This window comes from Gallus gallus, chromosome 1, assembly GCF_016699485.2.
Source record: "Gallus gallus isolate bGalGal1 chromosome 1, bGalGal1.mat.broiler.GRCg7b, whole genome shotgun sequence".
Taxonomy (NCBI): domain Eukaryota; kingdom Metazoa; phylum Chordata; class Aves; order Galliformes; family Phasianidae; genus Gallus; species Gallus gallus.
Genome location: NC_052532.1, coordinates 62,515,528 through 62,539,436, shown reverse-complemented (window position 1 = coordinate 62,539,436; position 23,909 = coordinate 62,515,528). Strand labels below are relative to the sequence as shown.

At 45.2% G+C, this 23,909-nt stretch overlaps 2 protein-coding genes across 2 annotated transcripts; both read left to right on the top strand.

Annotated features, from left to right (window-relative positions):
• Positions 1-2,735: 2,735 nt before the first annotated feature.
• Positions 2,736-5,748, top strand: LOC121107601. Its single transcript, XM_040652809.2, has 2 exons — positions 2,736-2,991; positions 3,803-5,748. Exons 1-2 carry the CDS (start codon positions 2,967-2,969, stop codon positions 5,065-5,067), a joined length of 1,290 nt encoding a protein of 429 aa, XP_040508743.1. The 5' UTR covers positions 2,736-2,966; the 3' UTR covers positions 5,068-5,748.
• An 8,108-nt stretch (positions 5,749-13,856) lies between these two features.
• Positions 13,857-22,633, top strand: AKR1B10 (aldo-keto reductase family 1 member B10). Its single transcript, NM_204629.3, has 10 exons — positions 13,857-13,972; positions 14,658-14,825; positions 15,861-15,977; positions 16,693-16,770; positions 17,665-17,787; positions 19,101-19,207; positions 19,366-19,447; positions 20,717-20,800; positions 21,684-21,766; positions 22,120-22,633. Exons 1-10 carry the CDS (start codon positions 13,904-13,906, stop codon positions 22,160-22,162), a joined length of 954 nt encoding a protein of 317 aa, NP_989960.1. The 5' UTR covers positions 13,857-13,903; the 3' UTR covers positions 22,163-22,633.
• Positions 22,634-23,909: the final 1,276 nt, after the last annotated feature.

Sequence of the window (23,909 nt, the reverse complement as noted above, 5' to 3'; positions counted from 1 at the left end):
TAAGGAGGATCCAGGGAACTACAGGCCTGTCAGCCTTACCTCGGTACCAGAGAACGTTATGGAGCAAATCATCATGGGGAGATCACACGGCACATGCATGGCGTCCAGGGGTTCAGGCCCAGCCAGCACGGGTTCATGAAAGGCAGGTCATGCTTGACCAACCTCATCTCCTTCTACAACTGGGTGACCAGACTGGTAGACGAGGGAAAGGCTGTCGATGTAGTCTACCTAGACTTCAGCAAAGCCTATGTTATGGTGTCTCACAGTATTCTCCTGGGGTAACTGGCTGCCCGTGGCATGGACAGGTATACCCTTCTTCGGGCAAGGAACTGGCTAGAGGGCCATGGCCAGCAGGTAGTGGTTAACGGAGTTAAGTCCAGCTGGCGACCCGTTACAAGTGGTGTCCCCCAGGGGTCGGTACTGGGGCCCATCTTGTTTCATATCTTTACTGATGACCTAGATGAATGGATTGAGTGCACCCTCAGTATGTTTGCAGATGATGCCAAGTTGGGCGGTGGTGTTGAACTGCCTGAGGGTAGGGAGGCCCTTCAGAGAGATCTAGATAAGCTGGATCGCTGGGGCAAGGTGAATGGGATGAGGTTCAACAAGGCCAAGTGCCGGGTCCTGCACTTTGGCCACAATAACCCCATGCAGCGCTACAGGCTCGAGGATGAGAGGCTGGATGACTGTGAAGAAGAAAGGGGCCTGGGGGTGTTGGTTGATGCGCGGCTGAACATGAGCCGACAGTGTGCCCAGGTGGCCAAGAGGGCCAACGGCATCCTGGCCTGCATTAGAAACAGTGTGGCCAGCAGGAGCACGGAGGTAATCGTCCCCCTGTACTCAGCAATGGTGAGGCCGCCCCTCGACTATTCTGTTCAGCTTTGGGTCCCTCACTACAAGAAAGACATAGAGGCCCTGGAACATGTCCAGAGAAGGGCAAGGAAACTGACGAGGGGTCTGGAGCACAAGTCTTAGGAGGAGCGGCTGAGGGAGCTGGGATTGTTCAGTCTGGAGAAGAGGAGGCTCAGGGGAGACCTCATTGCACTCTACAACTTCCTGAAGGGAGGCTGTGATGAGGAAGGGTTTGGCCTCTTCTCTCAGGCAACAAACAGGACCCGAGGAAACGGCCACAAGTTGTACCAGAAGAGGTATAGGTTAGACACAAAGAAAAACATTTTCTCTCAGAGAGTGAAGAGGCGCTGGAATGGCCTGCCTAGGGAGGGGAGGTGGTGGAGCTGCAGTCCCTGGCAGTGTTCAAGAGGCGTCTGGATGAGGAGCTACGAGATATTGTTTAGTGGCTAGTGATAGCAGTGCTATTGGGAGGACGGTTGCACTAGATGATCTTATAGGTCATTTCCAACGTTGAGATTCTATGATTCTGTGATTCATTTCTGCTCGGTGTTTCTGCATTTCTGCATTTATTTCTGCTTGGTGGTCTGAGGAAACATGGACACTGGGGGGGGGGGGGAGAGGGGGGTGCCTATCTAGAGGGTTTGGTTCTTTGACAGGCAGCTGCCCTGAGCTCTTCTGTCTTAGAGTAATGGTGCCTACCATGGAACAGTAGTGACAGCACAGCCACATGGCTGCCGCCACCGCACCTCTTCCCACCGTGACACGGCAGCAACATGGCGGCTGCTGCTGCATCCCCTGCCACTGTCAGAGGGCTGCCGTGCCTCTATCCCGCTGTGACACGGCTTGCAAAGATGCACTTGCCTCTTCTTACAATGAATAAGTAATTAATTAAATAAAAGTTTATGACTCATCGCTGTTCCGGGTGGGGGGGTTAATTAGGGCAGGTAAGGTTGGATTAGGTTGTGAAGAAACACGCACTGTTTATTGCTGTGTGTTGCTGGAGAGCGTTGAGTAAGTGCATCGTGGCCCTATACAGTGTAATCACTGTATTGAGGTTTCCCTTCTTGTCTTCTGCCTTTGCAGGTATTTTTTTATTTCGTCCCACTTGTTCAATTTCATTTCCAGTTCTCTCTCTCATCCCTCTGCAGTAGTCTGATCAAAGACTGCAGTAGACTGATCAAAGGTGTAGGCCTGAGTGGCTGCTGGGTTACACCGCACCACAGAGCCCACTGGCGCCCAACCTCTGCTCCTCTGAGTGTCCTCGTGTGTCAGAAAACGATCAGAACGTTTATAGATGTGGGGAAAAGCTGAGAGCAGCCACACTGCTGACCACTGGCACAGAGTAAACACTCTGCAGAGCAGAGCTGAGGGAGAGAGCTCCTCAGGCCGAGAGGCGCTGCGCTCCTTGCCCCCCACATCGCTCAGGCACGCATGTTGGCCTCGCAATCAGGAGGAATTACCGCCTAACACCCAGCAGCAGAGGCACAGTTCCATTGGTGAAGACAAAACAGCAGCAGATGGGTGCTAACAGAATGTTTTTAATACTGGCATCCCAACCTGCCTTCAGCCCGCACCCGGGGGGCACTGCTGAGGTGAGCTGTGCTGGTCAAAGCCCGTGAGACAGGCTGAGGGGGAAGGAAGAGTCCTGGATTCAGCTGAAGAGGGGCAAACAAACCACAGCTGGGTAGGGTGGAGCCGTTGCTGTGAAGGGCGGCAGTGGAGAGCAAGGCTGGGACTGGGGCTGGCCAGGACACCGCCGCCATTGGGCTGGGGGCGTTCAGTACCCTGTGATGTCACGTGATGCAATAATGCCGAGCGCAGTGGGCAGTTGGTTAGCAGTTGGACCTGCTGGCCTGCAGTTGGACCTGCTGGCCCACGGTTGGACCTGCTGGTCTGCGGTTGGATCTGCTGGTCTGCGGTTGGATCTGCTGGTCTGCGGTTGGATCTGCTGGATATCAGCCGGATCTGCTGGATAGCAGTTGGAGCTGCTGGATAGCAGTTGGATCTGCTGGATAGCAGCTGGATCTGCTGGATAGCAGCCGGAGCTGCTGGTTTGCAGTTAGCGCTGCTGGTTTGGTCCTTTTCCTTTTTCTGGGCCTTGATCAGCAGTATTCATGGCTCTACCTTGGTTAGTGACTGGTGAGTAGTTGTGTTTTTGCCACCATTTTCCTCTTCCTTTATGGTAAATAGTTCATATCTCAGCCCATGGGCTCTACTTCTTCTCCTGTTCTCTCCCTCATCACACCTGAGGAGCGAGAGCAAAGGGCGCTGCGCTGCTGAGCCGCATTGAGCCACTGGGGCCCAGCCTCTGTCCCTCTGAGTGTCCTTGTATGTAGGAAGGTGATGGCAGTGCGTAACAAGGTTCTTCTCAGGCCCGGTCGTCAGAGGCTGAGGTGGTACGCATCCTTGTAACGTCAGGTCGTTTCTTAAAATAGAAAATAACCCTTCCAGTAAAACCTTAAATTGGAAGGCACCACTGTGTACTGCACAAGTGTAGGGCACGGCCGAAGAGCTAGTACAAAACTTACCATCATCCCTTGTGTGGGATGACGGTTTTGAAGGAAGTCCCAAAAATTCGTCCCCAGTTTTGTTCAATTTTAAGTCCAAGGGAACTCAAAGTCCCTTTCTTTCCCCTTTATGTCGGGGTACCCGGTGCCTCTCCCCCCAGCTCCCTCCCCTATATGACCTGTATCAGAGTATCATTTTCACCTGTGGATAAGTAATAGATACAGCACGTGGGCCTAAGAAGGACCTTCATGGCCTTTGCTTCTCGCTTTATTTCTGTGTGGTTTTGGAAACAAGCACTAGAAAGAGGCATCCATGTGGTTTGGTTCTCTGATGGGTGGCTGCCCTGAGCACTGCTCTATTACAGTACTAATGCCCGTTATGTGAATATAGAGACACAGCGGTGACATGGTAGATGCTCAAGCAACGCTTGCTATTGTGACAGGGCTGCTGCCTGCCGCCTGGCTCTTCTGGCAGTCTACTGCGCTGCCTGCCTCTTCCTGGCATCTGCTACACTGCCTGCCTCTTCTCGCAATCTACTACATTGCCTGCCTCTTCTTGTACTCTTGTACACCGCCTGGCTTTTCCTGGAAACTACTACGCTACCTGGCTCTTGGCATCTGCTACACTGCTCACCTCTATTTTGGAATCTACTGCGCTGTCTGCCTCTCTTTTGGAATCTACTATGCTGCCTGCCTCTTTCTGGGAATAATCTATGCTGCCTGTCTCGTTTTTGGAATCTACTATGCTGCCTACCTCTTCTTGGAATCTACTATATCACCTGCCTCTGCTTGGAAACTACTACACTGCCTGCAGCTTCTTTGGAACATACCATGCTGCCTGCAGCTTCTTTGGAATGTACTATGCTGCCTGCAGCTTCTTGGGAATAAACTACACCACCTGAAGGCTCTCTGGAACATACTATGCCACCTGCATCTTCTTTGGATTACGCTGTGCCGCCTGCCTTGTATTTGGAATATACTATACCGCCTGTATCTTCTTTGGAATGTATTACGGCACATGCCTCTTTTTGGAATATACTACACCACCCGTACCTTCTTGGAATACATGATGCCATCTGCCTCTTTTTGGACTATACTGCGCCGCCTGCCTCTTCTTGGATTATACAGCGCTGCCTTCCTCGTCTTGAAATATACTGTGCCGCCTGCCTCCTTCTGGAATATACTATGCGACCTGCCTCTGTTATGGAACATACTATTCCACCTGCCCCTTCTATGGAATATACTACGCTGCTTGCCTCTGCTGTGGAATAGACTACGCTACCTGGCTCTGCTATGGAATAGGCTACGCCACCTGCCTCTCCTATGGAATAGGCTATGCCGCCTGCTTCGCTCGTGGAACATACAGCACCACCTGCCTTGTTCATGGGAAATACCACGGCGCTTGCCTCCTTTTGGAATACACCACACCGCCTGGCTCTTTTTGGAATATATCACGCCACCTGGCTCTCTTTGCAGCATACCGTGCAGGCTGGCTCTCTTTGCAACATACCATGCAGCGTGGCTCTCTTTGGAATACACCACACAGGATGGCTCTCCTTGGAGTATACCACGCAGGCTGGCTCTCCTTGGACTATACTATGCCGCTTGGCTCTGTTTGGAGTACACCAGACCGACTGGCTCTCTTTGGAATACACCACACTGCCTGGTCCTCTTGGGAATAGAGTACGCCACCTGGCTCTCCTTGTAATAAGTACACCACCTGGCTCTTTCCATTAAATTTGCAATGGCTTCTTCTTTATAGAACTGTACTGCATTTTCCTTCTTTTATCATAGCGTGGCTTGGTTTGGAAGGGACCTCAAGGATCATCAAGTTCCAACTCCCCTGCCACAGGCTAGCCTAGGTCAGCTACTACTTGTGCTGCTTATTGGACAACTGCATCTCCAGCTACCAGAGGGTTCCAAATAGCTACTAGAGTGCCATACTGATGAGAGGGGGCTTGCTGCAGGGTAAGATCTCTCATCTGACGTCTAAATTTAACTAGGTCGGGGCTTCCTTATAAAGTCTTCCCCATAAATTGCCTCTTTCATTCCCAATTCCCTTACGTACGTTTATAAATCTGCCATGGTATCCCACATTCCACTAGGAGTGAGCACATCACTTCCATCTGGCCACGTGTTTCAGGGTACGTTTGGATCCTAGAGACAGGTTGTCTCAGGAGCAGAGGCAAGTAAAACTATGCATTTACAACAGTACATTTACAACTGTATATATCTTTTTTTTTTTTTCTACAGAAGTAAGACCATTAGGTGAAACTGAAGCATAAAGACTGTATGAACTACTACTCCCTGTGAACTCAGTAGCTTTCTGAACTAGATTAAACCACCCCTTCCTCCCTAGGAAATACTTTCCACCTCACTCCATGCATTGCTAGATCCTAGCCAGACTCTTTTTTTTCTCCCCAAGCTCATTTTGCTGCAATATTCCCATCGATGGTATGCTATAGTGCAGTGTACTGAGGTGCAGCCCATTTTAGCCCACTGCAGCTGGGACGGCACCAAACCAAGATCAGGGACAAAACAGCTCCACTTGCCACCTCTCAACTCAGACTTTTCTTACAGCAAAATTACAGATGCCCAAAACTACTCAATAAAATAAATTTCTATCTCTACTGTAGTCGAGAGCTGTTCTCCTTAAGCTCTCTGTGAACAAACGCCAGAAAGAGAAGATGCTATTTTACATCATAAGAAAGTAGAAAACTCTATTCACCAGTTATTGCTTTCAAGGTACTCTCCATACAGCTGGTTGTACTACTGTTTGCAGCAAGCCCCTAGTAAACACAGGAAAGAGCTCATTATCTGTTACAACTCCAATGCCAGAGGCATGACTGGGGTGCAGCAAGAAATAGATTCTTTTCAAGTCCATGGCTGCTCTTCCCAGGCTCCTTGTTTTAGTATTAACAAAGACGATTTCAGGAAGGCTTTGGATACTGTTTCTCACAGTATCCTACTGGATTAAATGTCCAGCATACAGCTAGACAAAACCACAATGCAATGAGTAAACAGCTGCTGGCTGATGAGTCAGTTTCAAAATGGTTTGGTAAATGGCTGTTGGCCAGTCACTAATGGGGGCTTCATTTTAGGTCCAGTTCTCTTTAATGTTTCCATCAATGAATTGGATATAAAACTCGAAGATATTAAGTTTGCAGATGACAATAAATAAGGAGGAGCTGCTGATTCCTTTGAGGGCTGAAACAGATCATGACAAATCAGAGGGCTGGGCAATGACCATCCACATGAGGTTTAACAAGAACAAGTGCTGGATTCTGCAACTTGGATGGGGCAGCCCTAGCTACATGTAGAGAGTGGGAGACAAGAGGCTGGAGAGAAGCTCTGCAGAAAGAGACTAGGGATTCTGGTTGACAGCAAATTGAACATGAGTCCGCAGTGCACCCTGGCAGCCAAAAGGGCCAAACCTACTCTGGAGTTCATTAGGCCCAGCACTGCCAGTGAGTGAGGGAAGGGATTGTCCCACTCTGCTCTGCACTGCGCACCCTCACCTCGAGCACTGGGTGTAGTTTGGGGCCACAATATCAGAAGGACATACAGCTATAAGAGAGCATCCAAAGGAGGGCTACAAATATGGTGAAGGGTCTGGAGGGCCCTCACGAGGAGAGGCAGTGCTGAGCTCTGCCCTCTGATGACAGGGCCTTAGGGAATGGCATGGAGCCGCATCAGGGGGGCTTAGGGACAGTTTCTGCATCAGAGGGCAGTGGGCATGGAACAGGCTGCCCAGGGCAATTGGCATAACCCCAAGTGCCAGAGTTCAAGAAGCATCTCAACAGTGCTCTCAGACATAGGGCTTGAATTTTATGTGGTGCACTGCGGAGCCAGAAGTTGGAATCCTTGATCTTTGTGGGTCCTTTCCAACTTAGAGTATTCTCTAAGGCTACTCTAAGGCAGGACACACCTGTCCAAATATTTAACAAGCAGTAAGTAGAGAATTACTTATCTGTGGTAACAGACTTATCTTAAAATAAGAAAGTGCACAAAGAAGTATGATAAAATACATTAGTTCAGGACAGCAGCAAAATGAACTTTGTCCCATAGTCTGTGGGTGTCCTATGGGGATGAAAAGGGATTCACAGCAATGAGAAGTTCACTCACTCACATTTCTCAGTGAAAGCAAGTTTGTCACAGAGAATTCCATGTGCTGGATCATTTCTGTTCTGAAGGCCTGGGACCCAGGTAGTTCTTAATGGCTGTCTCTCTCGCAAACAAACCCTCATCTATGGCTGGATATAGGAACATGCTCCCAAGAGGCTTACCTACACTTTGTTCACGCTGTAGATGTGAAACCAATGGCCCAGCCTCTTCCTCTTCCCAGGCCATTTTGGCATGTGCTTGCTGCAGGCACCTCCCCATGAGTGCTGGCATTCAGCTCAGGAAGGCATTTGTGAGATGATTCCAAGTAATCACCACTACTACCCATGCTATACCCATACTATCTCCTACTATCATGGAGCTACCTCACCACTGACAAATTGAATACCTTCAACTGAAGCAAAACAAAAGGCTATCTGCAGCAGACTCCTTCTATGCAGTACTTTTTCTTAGCATGGCCGAACATATGTTTGCATTAAATTGGCACCAACAAATAGTCAAGCAAATAAAGGCAAATAAACGTAAAAAAACACTGACAGCCTTTACTATTCCCACAGATCTCTAAACCTGATCAGCACTTGGCCTTTCATGCACTTGAAAACACTTTGCTGCAGATCCCAAAGGGTAGGAAGAAGTTCCTGCCACCCATGTTGCAGGGTTAGTAAGAAAAGATGGTTGAAAAGGCAGAATAGTTGAAAAACAGGTGTCATCGAAAAGCAAAACGGAGCGTGAACCAACCAACACGCTTCAAGCTCCATAGTGGCATGATACACTTCTGCTATTTTCCTCTGTCAACACACATGGAAAAATGTGCTTGGGTGAAGAAACCCACTGGGCTGGGGAGCCTGGCAATCTAGACTGCCTTAGCCTGGGAGCCTGTGCAGTGGGCTCAAAACCCAGAATCAGGTCTTCCAGCACTCACCAAACCAACAGAAAAGACAATTACCAAAAAGCCTCTTTCTGCTGTGCTACAAAGCCAGGAAAGCTGGCAGATCTCCCAGTAACTGTTTCTTTCTGAAAAGGTGGTGTCCTGAGAAGTCTCATCACAAAGTTATCAACCTGGAAAACAGTCAAGCACAGAGGAGCCTGACTTGATGTGGGATGACAGGTCCATACCCACTCAAAACCACACCTTTCTCCAGCACAGCTAGGGCTGAAACCTTGGCACTTCTCTTTGCCTCCCCACCAGGGGAGGAGATTTATGACAGACTACTTGTTGTCAGTGTGGCAAAGGGCATTCATTATCTTCAAACAAGCACAAAACACAAGCTTGCCAAACTGATAGCTAAGCAGCAGATACACGTGACCACAGCAGCCGTTCTGCAGTAGAACAAACTCAAAACCAGGTAAACACCCAGTCAGGTGCCGGCCACACTTTGAAAACCACAGTCATACTTACTATTCCTGTAGTCAAGTCCAATCCTGTTCCCATATGCTGCAGACTGAGTATTAACATGTCCAGGCACTCCAGGAAGCCTTGCAGGGCTTAACAGGGCTGTGGCTCAGCTACAGTGATTTCAGGCGAGTGTTTGGGACCAGAACACATCTTAGGTGAGGGGAGGCTGAGGCAGCAGGGACTGATCAGCCTGGAGAAGAGGAAGTTTGTGGGGAATCTCATCAATGCCTGTAAATACCTAAAGGGGAGGTGTAAAGAAGGCAGCAGTAGACTGTTTGGATTGGTGCCCTGTGCCAGGACAAGAGGCCATGGGGAAGAATTGGAATACAGGAGGCTCTGTCTGAACATCAGGAAGCACACTTCTGTGTTGTGAGGGTGGTGGAGCACCAGCACAGGTTGCCCAGAGAGGGTTTGGAGTCTTTCTCCTTGGAGATCTTCAAGTTAGATGCACATGGGCCTCAGCACTCTGCTCTGGGTGCCCCTCTTAAGCAGGGTTTGGACCAGGTGGCCTCCAAAAGTCCCTTGCAACCTCAACAATCCTGTGACTCTGTGGCTTGTGCCCCCATGCTGAGTTCTACAAAGGTGCCCAGAAGGCTTTTAGACTCCCAGAAAATAACAAGTTTGATTAAAACATTAATGGTGAAGATTACCTTCTTACTATTATTTCATACTTGCCATTTCATTATTGTTGCAACAGATCCATCGCGGTCAAGAAAGCTGGCCCACTCCATTTAGTATTTTGTCAAAGGCCAACCCTGAATGTTACTCTACAGGAAGGGCAACTCAAAATCAAATGCAAGTGAACATCCAGTGAGGAGACGACAATGCCTTGAAAGCTATGGCCCCACTTCACAAGGTTACTGGTGATTCACCTCCTGCATTGGCACGCTACAAATCACACAATGACATGGCAGTTTGTTTCAGGAGAGCTGCCAGGTTTTCCAGGAAGCACAAACACCATGACTCAGCTGAAGGATTGAAGTAATTGGGTCTCATTGTTCAACCATATTGAGTGCAGCCAAAAAAAAAAAATAATAGTAAGCTGAAGGCTTTTCAACTCTCATAAAGGTAGGTTTTAAAATGCTGCAGGTGATGACAGTTATCTTTGTCCGTACAAATAAAGCAATCAAGTTAAACAGAACAGAAAAGCCTAACCAGAAAAGCCTAGACATGTAAATACATCCTTCCAGCAGATCTTCCCAGCCAGACCCATGCTGTGTGCTCCTGAGCTGCCAAAACCTCTCCCTGCTCCACCCTTGCCCCCAGAAATTTCATTCCAACCCCTTGAAGGCCTACCTGCTGCTGGCCACACCTTGCTTCTCTCCAGAGGCCCTGCATCCAGGTAGCCCCTGGGTGACCCAGACACTTCCAAGTTGGCACTGCCTTCTCATGGAAAGCCCCCAATATGCACAGAGAAGAGTTCAGCCCCTATTACATCAGGAGGGACAGCTGGGGAGCAGAGAAGGAAATGTGACACCCGTGTCTGTGCTCCTCCCCAGAATCCTTGTACCAACAAGGCTGCTCTTGGCCAGGACACAACTAGTCCAAGTGTTAAACAAGCAGGAGGTAGCATGAGAATTACTCCTGTACTCATATCTTACTGTATCCAGATTTATATTAAGAAGGAAGTGCACACATAGTTGTCACATTAAGGGTATGAGTCTAATGCATGGCTAGTTAGGGAAGCTTTCCTGCTGATTTGGAAGGCTCAGAAGGGACCCTCTTGCTTTATAAACTCCTTCTCAGAGAGTAGTCTAGGTGGGCTAGGTCTAGTCTTAGTCCCAGAGGTCTTGGTCAGAGGTTTTTTTGTCTAAAGATGATGTGTATAACCACTTATCTTTACTGAAACAACGTAAGACTGTGAGGCCTTCACCTCATCCCAGGTGTCACTCAGTCACTGTAGCTGCTGGGTCTTATCTGAGCATTATACTGCACACCTCCACATCTGTCAAGTGCTTTGGCAAGATAAGCAAGTTACTCAACTGCCACATTGGCTCAAGACCAGTGCAAGATAAGCATGTTAGTTAAATCACATTCTTGTTCAAGCCAAATTCAGTTATCTAACCTCAATTTCTCAATCTCTAGATTTCAACCTTTCAGCTTTTACAATTATAAGCATTAGTACAGTTCAAATTATGGCATTTGGGTCTATCTGACCGGTAAATGTTGAAGTTTGCATATTATATATTGATCTGTATAGAGTCATCCAGTAATCCAGCAGTCCCATTCCACTCAATGCACCAGTCAGTTGTTTGCATATTATACCAGTCACCATGCAAAAATTTTGGTTTCTAAATTTTTATCAATATCGATAACACAATAACTTCAACTATAAATATCAACAGTCCTTGTGGATGCTCTGGCTCAGTGTAGATAAACCATCATCCCAGGTACAGGTTCTTGGCATCAGTTTTCCTATGAAGCACAAGGAGAAAATGCTCCCTCAGAATATGACTGACAGATTTTAAATTAAAACTCGTGTCTCCTGTAGAATCATAGAATCATAGAATTACTCAGGTTGGAAAGGACCTGTAGCCACTTCCAATGCCACAGTTTAATAATTCCAGTCATTATTTTGCCTGTAAGATGTTACATTGGTGAACCATATCCCCATTAGTCATTGCTTTACCTCAGAGTAGGTGCTTCCTGAATCAGAAACAGTTTGCTTGACAGCATTTGAAGTAGCAAAGTGCTATCTATATCTTTCTGCAATTTAGATACTCTACCTTCTGTAATAAGCATTATTTCATTGATGTCTCCCAAATGGACATACCATTTACAATCTGTAGATTTCTGGGCAGTGCTTGTTGGCAGTGTTGTAGCCTTGCAAACAGTAACTAGGAGATGGATCCCCAAATGATTACACAGTTCTGATCTTATCTGTTCCATCTATTTCACCACTTACACTAGGGTCAGCAAGACACAGCTTTTGTTGTTGAGTATTCCCTGGAGTCTTCTGACTCCTTTTTGATCCATCTTCATAGAATTGGTGTAAGGGGCTGTTTTCTCCAGAGGAAACAAAGTGTTAGCAGTCCCAAAATATGTTGACATCAATAGCCCCACCACAGTTAAGTCCATAGTTTATGTTCCATCACTGATAACCCACACAGTGTGTCACAGAGGGTATGCTGAGTTCTGAACATATTATATCAGATGAGATATCATTGCTAGCCAAATGAGACCAAGTGTCATTGACTGAGGTGGTAAGTAGGCAGGGGTCAGTACCGAGCAAGGAGTCTATAGCAAGATAAGCAAAGGTACATGATGCCTAAGGTAAGGCACTGACATGATATCATGTTTATAGTACTTTCCATAGATATCCATGCTTTTTTGTAAGAATCAACAATAAAACATTACCAAAGGAAAATATACAGGTAAAGGTATAGGGCAGTAAGATCAGCATTCTGAACTAGATAGATGGGTTAATTTGCCCAAATGTAAGGAGAGAGGCTGTAGCCTAGGCTTGAGTAGAATGGAGTTGTGTCGAGGAGGGGAACTTATTGCCACCACTATCCAGTTCTCTACAGCAGCTTCTTATGCTGCTGACCAGAGAAAGAATGCCACTCACACCTGCTTGGGGTCACAGAGCAAGGAAGGGGCCAGGTAAATGGATACTGCCCTTTTAATTGCCCCAGGAGATGATTCCTTTTTCAACTAAAATGCACATCTGGTGTCTGAATTTATGTCTGTTTTTGTCCTCGCTTGAACACAGAGTATTTAGAAAAAGTTGAAAGGACTTATGCTGAGAAGTAGTTGGACTCTGTGATTGTGCCAACACGTTGAATAGGAACATGTGGGAAAGTGAAAGGAACATGTGGGAAAGAATTCAATCCATAATACAGAATTATGGTGGGAAGCATTTAGAAGACACAGCAAAAATGCATGCAATTTTATAGGTGTTTAGAAAATCTGTTATGAGAAATGAGATAAAGTTATGGTTCAATTAGGTGCTGAAAGCCCCTAGAGTACAAGAGGCAGGGGCCTCCTGTATGCCTAGGGAGATAAAACCCACTGCAAACTTGGAGCCATGCTTTGATGCTTAACGTGAAGTCTCTGAACCCTTATTAAAATCCATAAATAAATGACATCACTCTTGGAAGTGGTCAGCACACATAGCAGCTGTTGAAATGCATTCAGATACCATAGTGACAAGCACAGTACAGGAAACAAAACTAGCTGGAGCCATAAAAGCAAAGACCAAGGTGAACCCTTGCTATTTCTCCTTTGGCAACCCTTGATGGGTTTCACCTCTGCCCCTTATGTAAAGTAGCCTTTCGCTGGATCTTTCTGACAGCTGCGTAGCCTGGCCCTCCAAGACTCTTGTACTGAGGTACAGTGGCTGTATGAGGCTCCCTGCAGCTTTCACATGTCAGCACTCTGAGTGCATACTGACCCCACATCAGGTGGTTGATCAGACTGAAGCAGGCCTGCAGGCAAGCTGTGATCACAGCCCTATTTTTGCAGCCCCTGGCATCCTGGCTGATGCTAGCCAACATTTCAGCTGAGTGCAGGGAACCAACGGCCTTGAACACCCCCCAGCGGTCCAGGGAGTGATTCAGGAACCCATCCTGCAAAGAGAGGGGACGTGTAAACTCGGTAAAGAGAGGCTCATGCTCCCTTTTAATGACTTCTTCTGAACAGTGGGTGAATCGGATCTTTTCTAGGAATAAAAGATGGAAGTTTCAGACCGTTTGTCTCTGCCTGTAACTGACGATATCTGCGCAGGACACCTCCTGCATTAGTTCTCCTAACATTCTTCAGGCCCACGGCACTTCAGAAGTAGGCACGCAAAGCACTGAGTTCACCACTGAATAAGGCATTTCCACTTCAACAGAAAACATAAATGAATAGAAAAATCCTTGGCAGCTAACCAAAACCTCAACATCATGGGCCCCACGCCTTACGAAAGCCTGGAGGAGGCGGAGAGAAAGGCGGGGGCTGGCTGGGACAGGCTTTTTTAAGTGCCTGGGGGTGGCAATGGGCATGCAGAGCCAGGAGGCAGCCAGGGGAGACGGCTGGGGACAGGATGGCGGTGCCTTGCATGGAGCTGAACAACAAGATGAAGATGCCCGTCCTGGGGCTGGGCACCTGGCAGGTAGCGGTGCCGTGGTTCTTGCGGGTGCTGCAGGGGTTAAAAGGAGAAGGTAGGGGGGGCTGCAGGGGAGGGTTGGAGTAACAAAATATTAAAAAAAATCAGGTTCTGGAGGGCTGCCTCACTGGTGTAACTGGGCAGATGGGCTCTCAGGCAGTGGGTGTGGGGCAAGAGGGGGGAAAGTGAAGAAAGATGGCAAAAAAGAAAAATAAGAGCAGGAGGAGAAAGTCCAAATAAAAGGGAGGAGCTGAGAGGGGAAAAAAAAAAAAAAAAAAAAAAAAAGTGGATTGCAAAAGGCTTCCTGTCCCAGTGCTGGCTGCTCAGAACTGTGTGATGGGGCTGCAAGTGGCAAAATTCCTTGGGTCACGCTGGGGGGGGAAATGATAGTGTGTTAGCCTACTAGAAAGGGCAGGGTCAAAATCATAGAACCACAGACTGATAGGCACTGGAAGGGACCTCTGCAAGTCAGCAAGTTCAATCCATCTGCTGATATCTGGCAGAAACTAACTTCTTTCTGTTCCACTCCCAGCACTGCAGTCCTTTCCCTACAAAAAGGGGAAGTTAAAATTCAGTTTAAATGCCGGTGACATGGAGCAGCAGCTGTACAGGGAGACTGTGGGGAGCTGTCTCAGCAGGTGCTGGCCGGTGACAAAGGGAAGGTTCATGGTATGATTGTGCTTGTCTTCAGGCTCCTCCAGGAAAGGTGGAAGAGGTGGTGAAACACGCTATCGATGCTGGCTACCGCCACATCGACTGTGCCTATTTCTACCAGAATGAGCATGAAATAGGGAATGCAATCAAGCAGAAGATCAAGGAGGGGGCTGTGAAGCGGGAAGACCTCTTCGTTGTCACTAAGGTATAAGGATGCAGGAATGTTCGTGCATTTTTTTCTCGCAGATAAACTTTTGTTTCATCTATAAAGTAACCTAAGGGCTTGTTCCCTTCTCCAGTGTTTATTTCATGATTGTGGGCTATGAATTCAATTCTTTATTTCAACTTTGACTAAACTTTATTAGGAACTGGTGAAAACTTTGGAAAAATAGGATGGCTGTTGCCATCATCATAACAATTTCATTGCATCTACTGAGTGTTCATATGTATGCGCTCTAGAGTGATCAGGAAAACAAGGCAAATCAGATGTTTGAATTCAAAGACACTGCACTACTTATTGGTGTGCAAGACATTTGAGAATTATGTCATGCAGAAAATGTAGGCCTGAAAGTGAACTGAAATTGTAGCATGGAACTTAAATCTGAAGTAGTTTGTGTTTGTACTCTTATTCTTCATCTCGTTCATTTGTCTCAGCAATGTTGATTACCACAAAATGAGAGCACATCAACTGAAAAAACTTCTGAGGTCTGGGTTTTCTAGCACAAAGCTGTAAAACACTGAGCATAGATAAGCTGTTCCACATACTCTTCATTTTTGTTAAAGAACAATTTTTAATTTGAATAATACTTGCAAGTTCTACTTAACTTGAATTTTCATTTCAAAATTAATTAAGAAAATTCAGAGCAGTCCTTACAGTGGCCAGATCAAAGGGACAGAAGAAGGGTAGCTATATAATGCTCATGAAATTTAGTCTGTAAAAAAATAAGTGTATATAAATAATCTGTAGCAGTAGAAATTTTGCTGTGTCAAATACACTTTTACATTTGGTTCTGAGAATCTCTTGATTGTCCATCTGATTGCCCATCTTAAGTACTAACTTCTTTATCTGTGTTATATTTGTCGTATTCTACCATTAAAATATCAGCATCCTTGTCTTCAGTGAACACTCAGTAGGTGGGAAGGCAGTTGTATTCCCTGACCAGCAAGGGAGAAGTTCTCATCCTCTGATCTGGACAGTGAAAGTTGTAGAGTCACAGTTGAGCTTGGTTTCTCCCCACAGTTGTGGAACACATTTCACGAGAAGTCCTTGGTAAAGGAAGGGTGCAAAAGGAGTCTTACTGCACTGCAACTGGACTACGTTGACCTCTACCTAATGCACTACCCTATGGGATTTAAGGTAGTCCTGTTCTACATTACTCTTTTCTCCTTACCTGGGTACAAATACAGTTCATTCTCTCTATTATGCTGTGGCTTACTTCGTTACACAGCTAGGATGTGCTACAGTTCATTTTGCTCCTCCCTAAATCTGACGGAAGCAAGCATTCAGTTAGTAACTAGGCAGTGGTGTGTTTGAAAGTGTGGGTCTGGCTGTCCCTTTCTGTTGGAGTGAGATAGTTGTGGTTAGAAGCCCTGCTGATAACCTCTCTAGGTCTTCAGGGAAATCATAAGCAGTGCATGAGGGTGCAGTTTGGGATCATGACCTTCTACTGGGCCAGATCTGTGTGAAATCTCAGCTCAGGTGTTGGCTTGAATTGGAGTAACCAACCGTGAAAAAATACACATAATGCAGAAAGAATGTGTTTCCTTTTCACCCAGTCTGCACCAGTGTAAAATAAATAGAAACTCTAGAATAAAGGTAGAGGTGGGTCTGTTCCCTTCTCAACAGACCTGCTTAAGTCATTAAGATGTTTACTGCTAATCCCTGTCTCCCTGTCTCTTTGTAATGATTAGTTTGTAGAAGTATGGCTCTCATCCAAGAGAACACTGATGAATATGAATAATTTTTAGTTATGTGATATGTTTAAAGAAACTGCTAACTTCTGACCTGTAATTCCAGTCACAAGTCTAGCATATGGTTGAAAATTCTACTCAAAGTCTCTGTGAAATTACAGGCTGGTGAAGAGCTGTTGCCTGAAGATGACAAGGGTATGATTATTCCCAGTGATACAGATTTTCTGGACACATGGGAGGTAAGCTAATGTTTGGTCATTTGTGTGAGTGTCCAAACTGAATACAGCAGAGATGTGCATGCATAATGAAAGTAGGGGATAGGTTTGGGCACAGAGGGTAGTCACACAGCATTATATTTTATAACCAGAAAAAAACAGTTGCTTCCTCTTCTTGTTTTGAGGAGCAAGAAGGGTGTGTCTTTACTACAAACAAAGAGGAGAAATCTATCAGCATTGTGGATGCTGTCACTAAAATAATATTTAAATATGCACAACGGTAGATCTGAGGTATAGGTTAATACAGGTGTGGCTGTTAATTTACTGTGAGTTTCATACGGATAAGAATTCTTGCGCTTTTCAGCAAAGGGCATCAGCATCCTTCAATCCTACTTTCTTTGTGGACTGAGAGGGTTCAGGATCTGCTCCTGCTACCTGTAACAGTGATGCTGTGGCTCTGAGAATTCAGTTTTTCTGTGCAACAGTAGAGTACAATTGCAAGAAAGAATGTTGCCAACAGCTTACAGCTAACATCCTCCCTACCGTGTCCTGCCAATGCAGAGGTAGCATGCTGGCTCAGGATGAGGTGGAAGCCTTTCCCTTCCTTTTTCATCTCTAGTTGAAAAAGACTCTCAGACTAGAGTCTCAGACTAGACTCTCAGAGGAGCCTAAGCAAAATATTTGCACCCTGTTAAAAGTTTGGCCAACTCATTCTTATACCACTTTCCCATCTGCAATACGATATAAAGTACACAGATAATACAAGATGCAAAGATTTTCAATTTTTAAATTGAATGTACCATTATTTAATCTATTATGAGTTGCTTGTAGGTTTCTCAATAGCTTTAGTGAAATAAAATATCATGGTTGACAGTTAATACCACCGCATAAGTAAACATTTGTTGTCCTCCTCTTTAGGCCATGGAAGAGCTGGTGGACTGTGGCAAGGTAAAAGCCATTGGAATCTCAAACTTTAACCATGAGCAGATTGAAAGACTCTTGAACAAGCCAGGATTGAAATACAAACCTGTAGTTAACCAGGTAAGACTTTGATTTTCATTCCTAAATATATTCAAGCTACATTTCAGCTCTTAAAGCTGTTTTCTGCCATGACTTTTAAATAGTTTGGTGCCATGGAAAGATCTCACAAAGCAGTAAAGTACATTTCATTGTCTGAAAGGGTCTCCAGGTCAGCGCTGCCTGAAAAATGCAGGGCTTCACTACAAAACCAGTGCTAATATTTTTACCTGACAGAGGTCTTGACAGAAAGGTTTGTTGTTTTTTTTTTGTAGATTTGCATGTGTGTAGTGCTGCAGACATTTGAGAATAATACCAAATAAAACATGAACAGTTTGGCTAATTCATACCACAGTAGTAGGAAACAGATGAGAATATTTCATTCTTAAACGTCAAAAAACAGTGAAAATATCTCTGGCTTTGTCTAAGTCCTTGCAATTTTCTGCTGTACGTCCCCGTTCACACTCCCACTCACATCACAGCACAAGCTGTCACAGGCCCACTTCTGCCAGCTCGGGGATAACCAGCCAAATCTCCAGTGCAAGCTACTGCTCAAGTGTGGCAGTGTACAGGAATGCCTTAGCACATTCACTAGATTTATTTATTTTTCAACATAAAAGAAAACACTTCACGAAACTTAATTATAAAAAGCAGGCTTGAAGCAAATATTTATATCACGTACACAGATTCAACAAATTCAAAAGTCCTTTTTTATGTGGATTTTCTAGCAGCACTGTGCAAATACGTTGCTTTTAAAGCACTGGCTTCACACTGAGGAAAATAAGAAAGCTTATGCACCTGTAAAATATTATTGAACTTTATATAATGCTTCTGTAAGAAGGGATAAGCAAGAACATCCTGGCTTTGTGTTTGAGTAGTAATTTCAGGAGCCAAGGAACAGACTGCAGCAACTTTCTGAAGGTCAGAGAGCCCACAGCAAAGCAGCAGGAAGGACCTGTGCTTGTTTGTGTATTCAGCACATCATCTAGAAAATATCCAGAAAGGCTAAGCTAGGGAAGCTCATGCCCTCAGGCTTCTTTGGGAGTCAGGCAGACTCCCTGAGGAGAGGATGGATGACTCAGAGCAGAAAATTCAGGTGTTCTGAGCTGCCCCTCTGAAGATGCAGTACTGTTCTCCTGACTAGTTCAGGAAGACTGATTTGCCTAATTTTTGTTACACATTGCTGTGATGTGAATTACTTCTTTAAAAGTTCTATTTTAATCATAAACCTGGGAGTCTTTTCACATTATCTGTGACTCAAGAGGAGTTCAAATGTTATGCTCTGGAGGCCAGTGCAGACTGCCTCCATGCCAAACACCATGTTGCTGTGCTTGCAGATTGAGTGCCATCCATACCTGACCCAGGAGAAGCTGATCAAGTACTGTCACTCTAAAGGGATTGCCGTGACTGCATACAGCCCCCTGGGCTCTCCTAATCGTCCATGGTAAGAAAGCATGGCAGCCTCTCCATACAGAAGACTGCCACTTGCAACTACAATCTTCACAGCAAAATATGTAAATGATGCAGCTACAATGAGAAAAATGCCGTTGCTTTGTTGCAAATCCTATCTATCTTCAATATCCTGTCTTGTGTTTTTAATAGGGCCAAGCCAGGGGAACCTATGCTGCTGGAGGATCCTAAGATTAAAGAGATTGCAGCAAGGTATCATAAAACCCCTGCCCAGGTAAGAGGTGTTGACAGAGGAAGCTGTTCCTCATCCTTAGTGTCCTTGCAGGTACTGCCTTCTCTAGACATACAGTATAATGGGGTTGAACTGCACTTGTCTCTTTGTACTGACCCTATTCTTATTGGCATTCATATGTATTACCACATCTTTTCTATGAGATCTTGAGTATTGAGCTTGGGTGAGCTAGTCAGTACTGATATGAACTTACCTCAGGCATCCCCTTTCCTAGGAGGATTCCTTCTGTTCCCAGAGAGAAGTGCTTCTTCTTCTGAGAACCTCTTTCCTCCTGTAAGCTCTACATAAAAATCATCAACCCATTACTCTTTTCTCCAGCCACTTCAGCTAAGTTATTCATAGAATCACAGAATGGCGTGGACTGGAAGGGACCTCAAAGCCCACCCAGCCCCAACCCCCTGCCATGAGCAGGGCTGCCCCCAGCAACTCAGGCTGCCCAGAGCCCCCATCCAACCTGGCCTTCAGTGCGTCCAGTGATGGGGCAACCACAGCTTCTCTGGGCAGCTGTGCCAGGGCCTCACTGTCCTCAGCATAAAAATTTTGCAGACCTATTTGACTGCTTGCTGTTTGCTCATCTTCACAAAGAATTGTTGAAAATTGCTCATTTATGCAAGGTGATTTTTTTCTTCATTGCTAGTCCCACTAAAGAGATCTTGCCAAAAGTAGACAGGAACTGCACTTCAAACAAATCCATTATGTTCACAGGCAATCAACCATAGCCATATTTAAGACAGGCAGAGCAGGAAAAAAATGTGTCCAACAGTCTACCACCGAGGGGGGGAGATTTAAATATATATATATACACACACATATATGTATATATAATTTATATATATATAATTTAAAAACTTGAAAAATCTTCATGTAGGTGAGGTACTTACTTGTGAGCCCAAAACAATCTGCAGTATTGTGCTTATGTGGCCTGAGCACCCATGTAACACAAGCCAGAAACAACATCGTTTTCTCCCCTCCACAACACAAAAAGAAAGAAAAATTCTTGAGAAGCAAAGATGTAGAAACAGCATAAGCCAGAAACAACTGATAATTTTCTCATTAGACCATAAATAAATGCTGGATCATCATAGCTGGCCTGTGCAAACTTGCAGTCTTCCAAAAAGTGGACACGGGTGTAGAAAGAGGAATCTGTTTGTGGATAAAGGGGGGAAGAAGGAGAGGGAGAAAATACACAAAATGCATTAGAATAGCTTCCTTGGCAACTCTGTGCTCATAATCCTTCTTGTTCTTTTCTAGGTTCTGATCCGGTTCATTATCCAAAGGAACTTGGCTGTCATTCCCAAGTCTGACAAACAGCAACGCATTAAGGAAAACATGCAGGTGAGGCTTCCATTGGGACTACTGCCACCACAGCCATAGCTCCTGCATGTTTCCAAGTGGCACTTGAGAGGCATTGGAAGGGGAGCATAATGTAGGAAGGGGAGAAATGTAGAGATTGGGGCCTAGGACTACCTAACCAGGCAGAATTCTTTTTTGGGGGAAAAAAGCATCCCGTCCCTGTCAAAAGAGAAATGGGTTACAGCAGGGAGGTTGGAGATCTACAGTGCTGGAAGTGGAATCCCAGTTTGGAGCTTGCCTTCACAGGCCCCTAGGAAGCCCACTTTTCTGGGGCAAAAAGGATCCGACTGTAAACACCAGACCCAATAATCGTTTGTCTCATTTTGAGGTTGTGGTTCTTCTTGGCAGGGAAAGTCAGATGGATGCTTGCTCTGAAGATCTGCCATCTTAGATGTTATCTCTGTTACTTTCAGCTCATGCTGCAAAATTGGGACTCATTTCTCCTATTAACCATCAGCAATAATCCTCAGATGACATTAACTGTGAGATAATGATCTGCAGTTGGCACCCAGGAGTCCTCTGTCATAGCAGAAATATTTACTGACAGCTCCAGTATTTGTGACTCATGGAGTAATCCGTACTTAGCACCTAAATTCTCTGTTGATGTATTACAATGCAAACAGAAGTGGTGTTTGCATTCAGTCACCTACAACTATGAGACATTGCTATGAATAGTACTTCAGAGAGAAAGGACTAATTGGTAAATTGGTGTTTGGCTGAGAAATAAGAGGATTTTCCAACTACCCTTAGTGCGCATGCCGTGTATTCCCAACTAAAGTTATAACAAATGAAGGAAGAACACAGTATCTAACTACTTATGAACCTGAGTAAACAGAGCATTTTCTTCTTTTTTTTCTTCTGCTAGGTGTTTGACTTCGAGCTGTCTAAAAAGGAGATGGATGTCATCCTCAGCTTTAACAGAAACTGGAGAGCGATTCCAGTGCCACAGTATGCTCCTTATTATCTTTATTATCCACTAGGCCTGCTTGTCTCTGTGTTTTCATACCCTGTATCTTGAAAGAATGCATGACCAAAATGAGAGGGCTCTCATGTAAAATTCTAGAGGTCAGGTAACAAGACATTTCCTGGAACGGACAGCAGGAGGAAGAGTCATTCAGGGCCTTCCATTCAGCATCTTGTTGCATATGCTTGTTCTCAAGCCTGTGTTCCAACTAACGACAGCTACCAGCTGCAAGTCTTGAGTATGCTGGCAGTGAAGAATGGAGGCTAGAGTAGGGAAATGCAGCTGAAGACACTTGTCCAACGTTTTACCCAAATAACCAAGTTCTTTCTCTTTTTAGGTCTGCTAATCACAAGGACTACCCATTCAATGCAGAGTATTAACACCTGCAGTTTCAGCGACACTTCCACGTACTTCCTTCTGGATTAGATGTCCTCTGTAGCCGAGTCCCACTTTCTTCTTTTGTACTCAGCAGTCATTGAGAGCTGTCACTCGTCCTCCTTTTTCAGGAGGACACCACTAGCTGGTGAAAGAACGCATCAATGGGAATGGGTCTTTTGTTGAGAGGGTTAGCAGAAATCTGGTTTTACTTCTTTTTTTTTTTTTAACTCAGCGTCTCATTTCTGTTTTTCCTTCTCTTGCTTAACTGAAAACATGTTTAGCAAATGAAAAAAACCCTTGTAAGTAACCAGATTTTTTATGTTGTTTTCAGTGCGGTAAGTCTTACTGGCTCCTGAGGAATGCGGTGCTTATTTACTTTGCTTTTTATGTAGTTGTGATTTTTACTGTATGAATAATTAATGCTTTAAAGTTTTATATGAATAAAGATTGAATAAAAGCAAACAAAAAAAGAAGTCTGAATAACCACAAAACTTCATCAGTGTGACACTTCGATTTTTCCACGTAGCTCATTATAAAAACATGCCTGAAGTCTGGTTTTCAAATTTTAATACAGGAAGGAAAGGCTCCTATGGCTCCTGTCCCTGGAACTAATTTGGGACTTAGGTATCAAACAGGCTAGAGATGTACCTAAAACTGACCTTCCTCTGAACAATCGGAAATCAACTTTTCATACAATTAAAGGTGGAAAAAGCGAAGACAGAAACATACACAGTGATAACTCACAAGAAAATACACCCAGCAGAACACAAGTTCTGGAAATCTCAAACAAAATTAGATTTTTGCAGTTCTGCTGGTAGCATTCAGCAAGCAATATATCCACACAGGATCTAGCTTTACCTAAGATAAATACAAAAAATATATATTTTATTCAAAAATACCAATGCAAGCACTGAAGTAGACTCAAAATTGCTTTAAATGTTTTCAGATAGATGATACCAGACCAAAGCAGAGGCTGAATTTAAAAGTCTATGCTGTGGCATTCAGCATACTGACGACAGAAAGTCTGACTGGGATGCCAGGTGAGCCACAGAAAGGCAAAAGTTAAGGTGCCAATTGGGAAATGTCTCAAAAATCATCTCACTATAACATCAAAATGCCAACACAACGCACAGTACCACTGACCCATCACAGGGATTTCTCTGCAGCATATGCCATGGGGAGGTGGTGCCCATTCAGGGGACAAGCCAAGAACCACTTGTATGACAGTGTTTTCCTAAAAGCAAAACTGATTGTGCCCAGCACACTTCCATGCTCTCAGGAAAAAAATAAAAATAAAAATAATTTAAAATCCCCACACTAACTGGGAGCAAATTTCCCAGCAACAAGGAAAAGCACCACTCCAGCCCAGGTTTGGAAGCACATCCTCCATGAGCTGCCTCACCCAGGGAAGCAGGAGAAACACTGAAAACAGTACAGCTCACACAGAGACCATTTCACATCGGAGATGGCATGCCGTGAGGTCAAGCTTTGCCAGCTTTGCTGGGCATGCTGCCTTCTGGATGTTGTCTCTCACTGACAAATGTGATAATTAAGATTTTTCTTTTTCTCCCTTTAAGAATACGTACGGTGAAGCTGCTGATTTCAGGACATAGCTGTATGGTGTAGGATGGTGTACCAGGAAATGCATCCCTTGAACTTCATGGCAATGACACCTTGTTTCACATTGCCTTGGAGGGGATTCCTATCTCCGTCACGACTGTTTCAATTCCTACTCATTAACAAACAGGG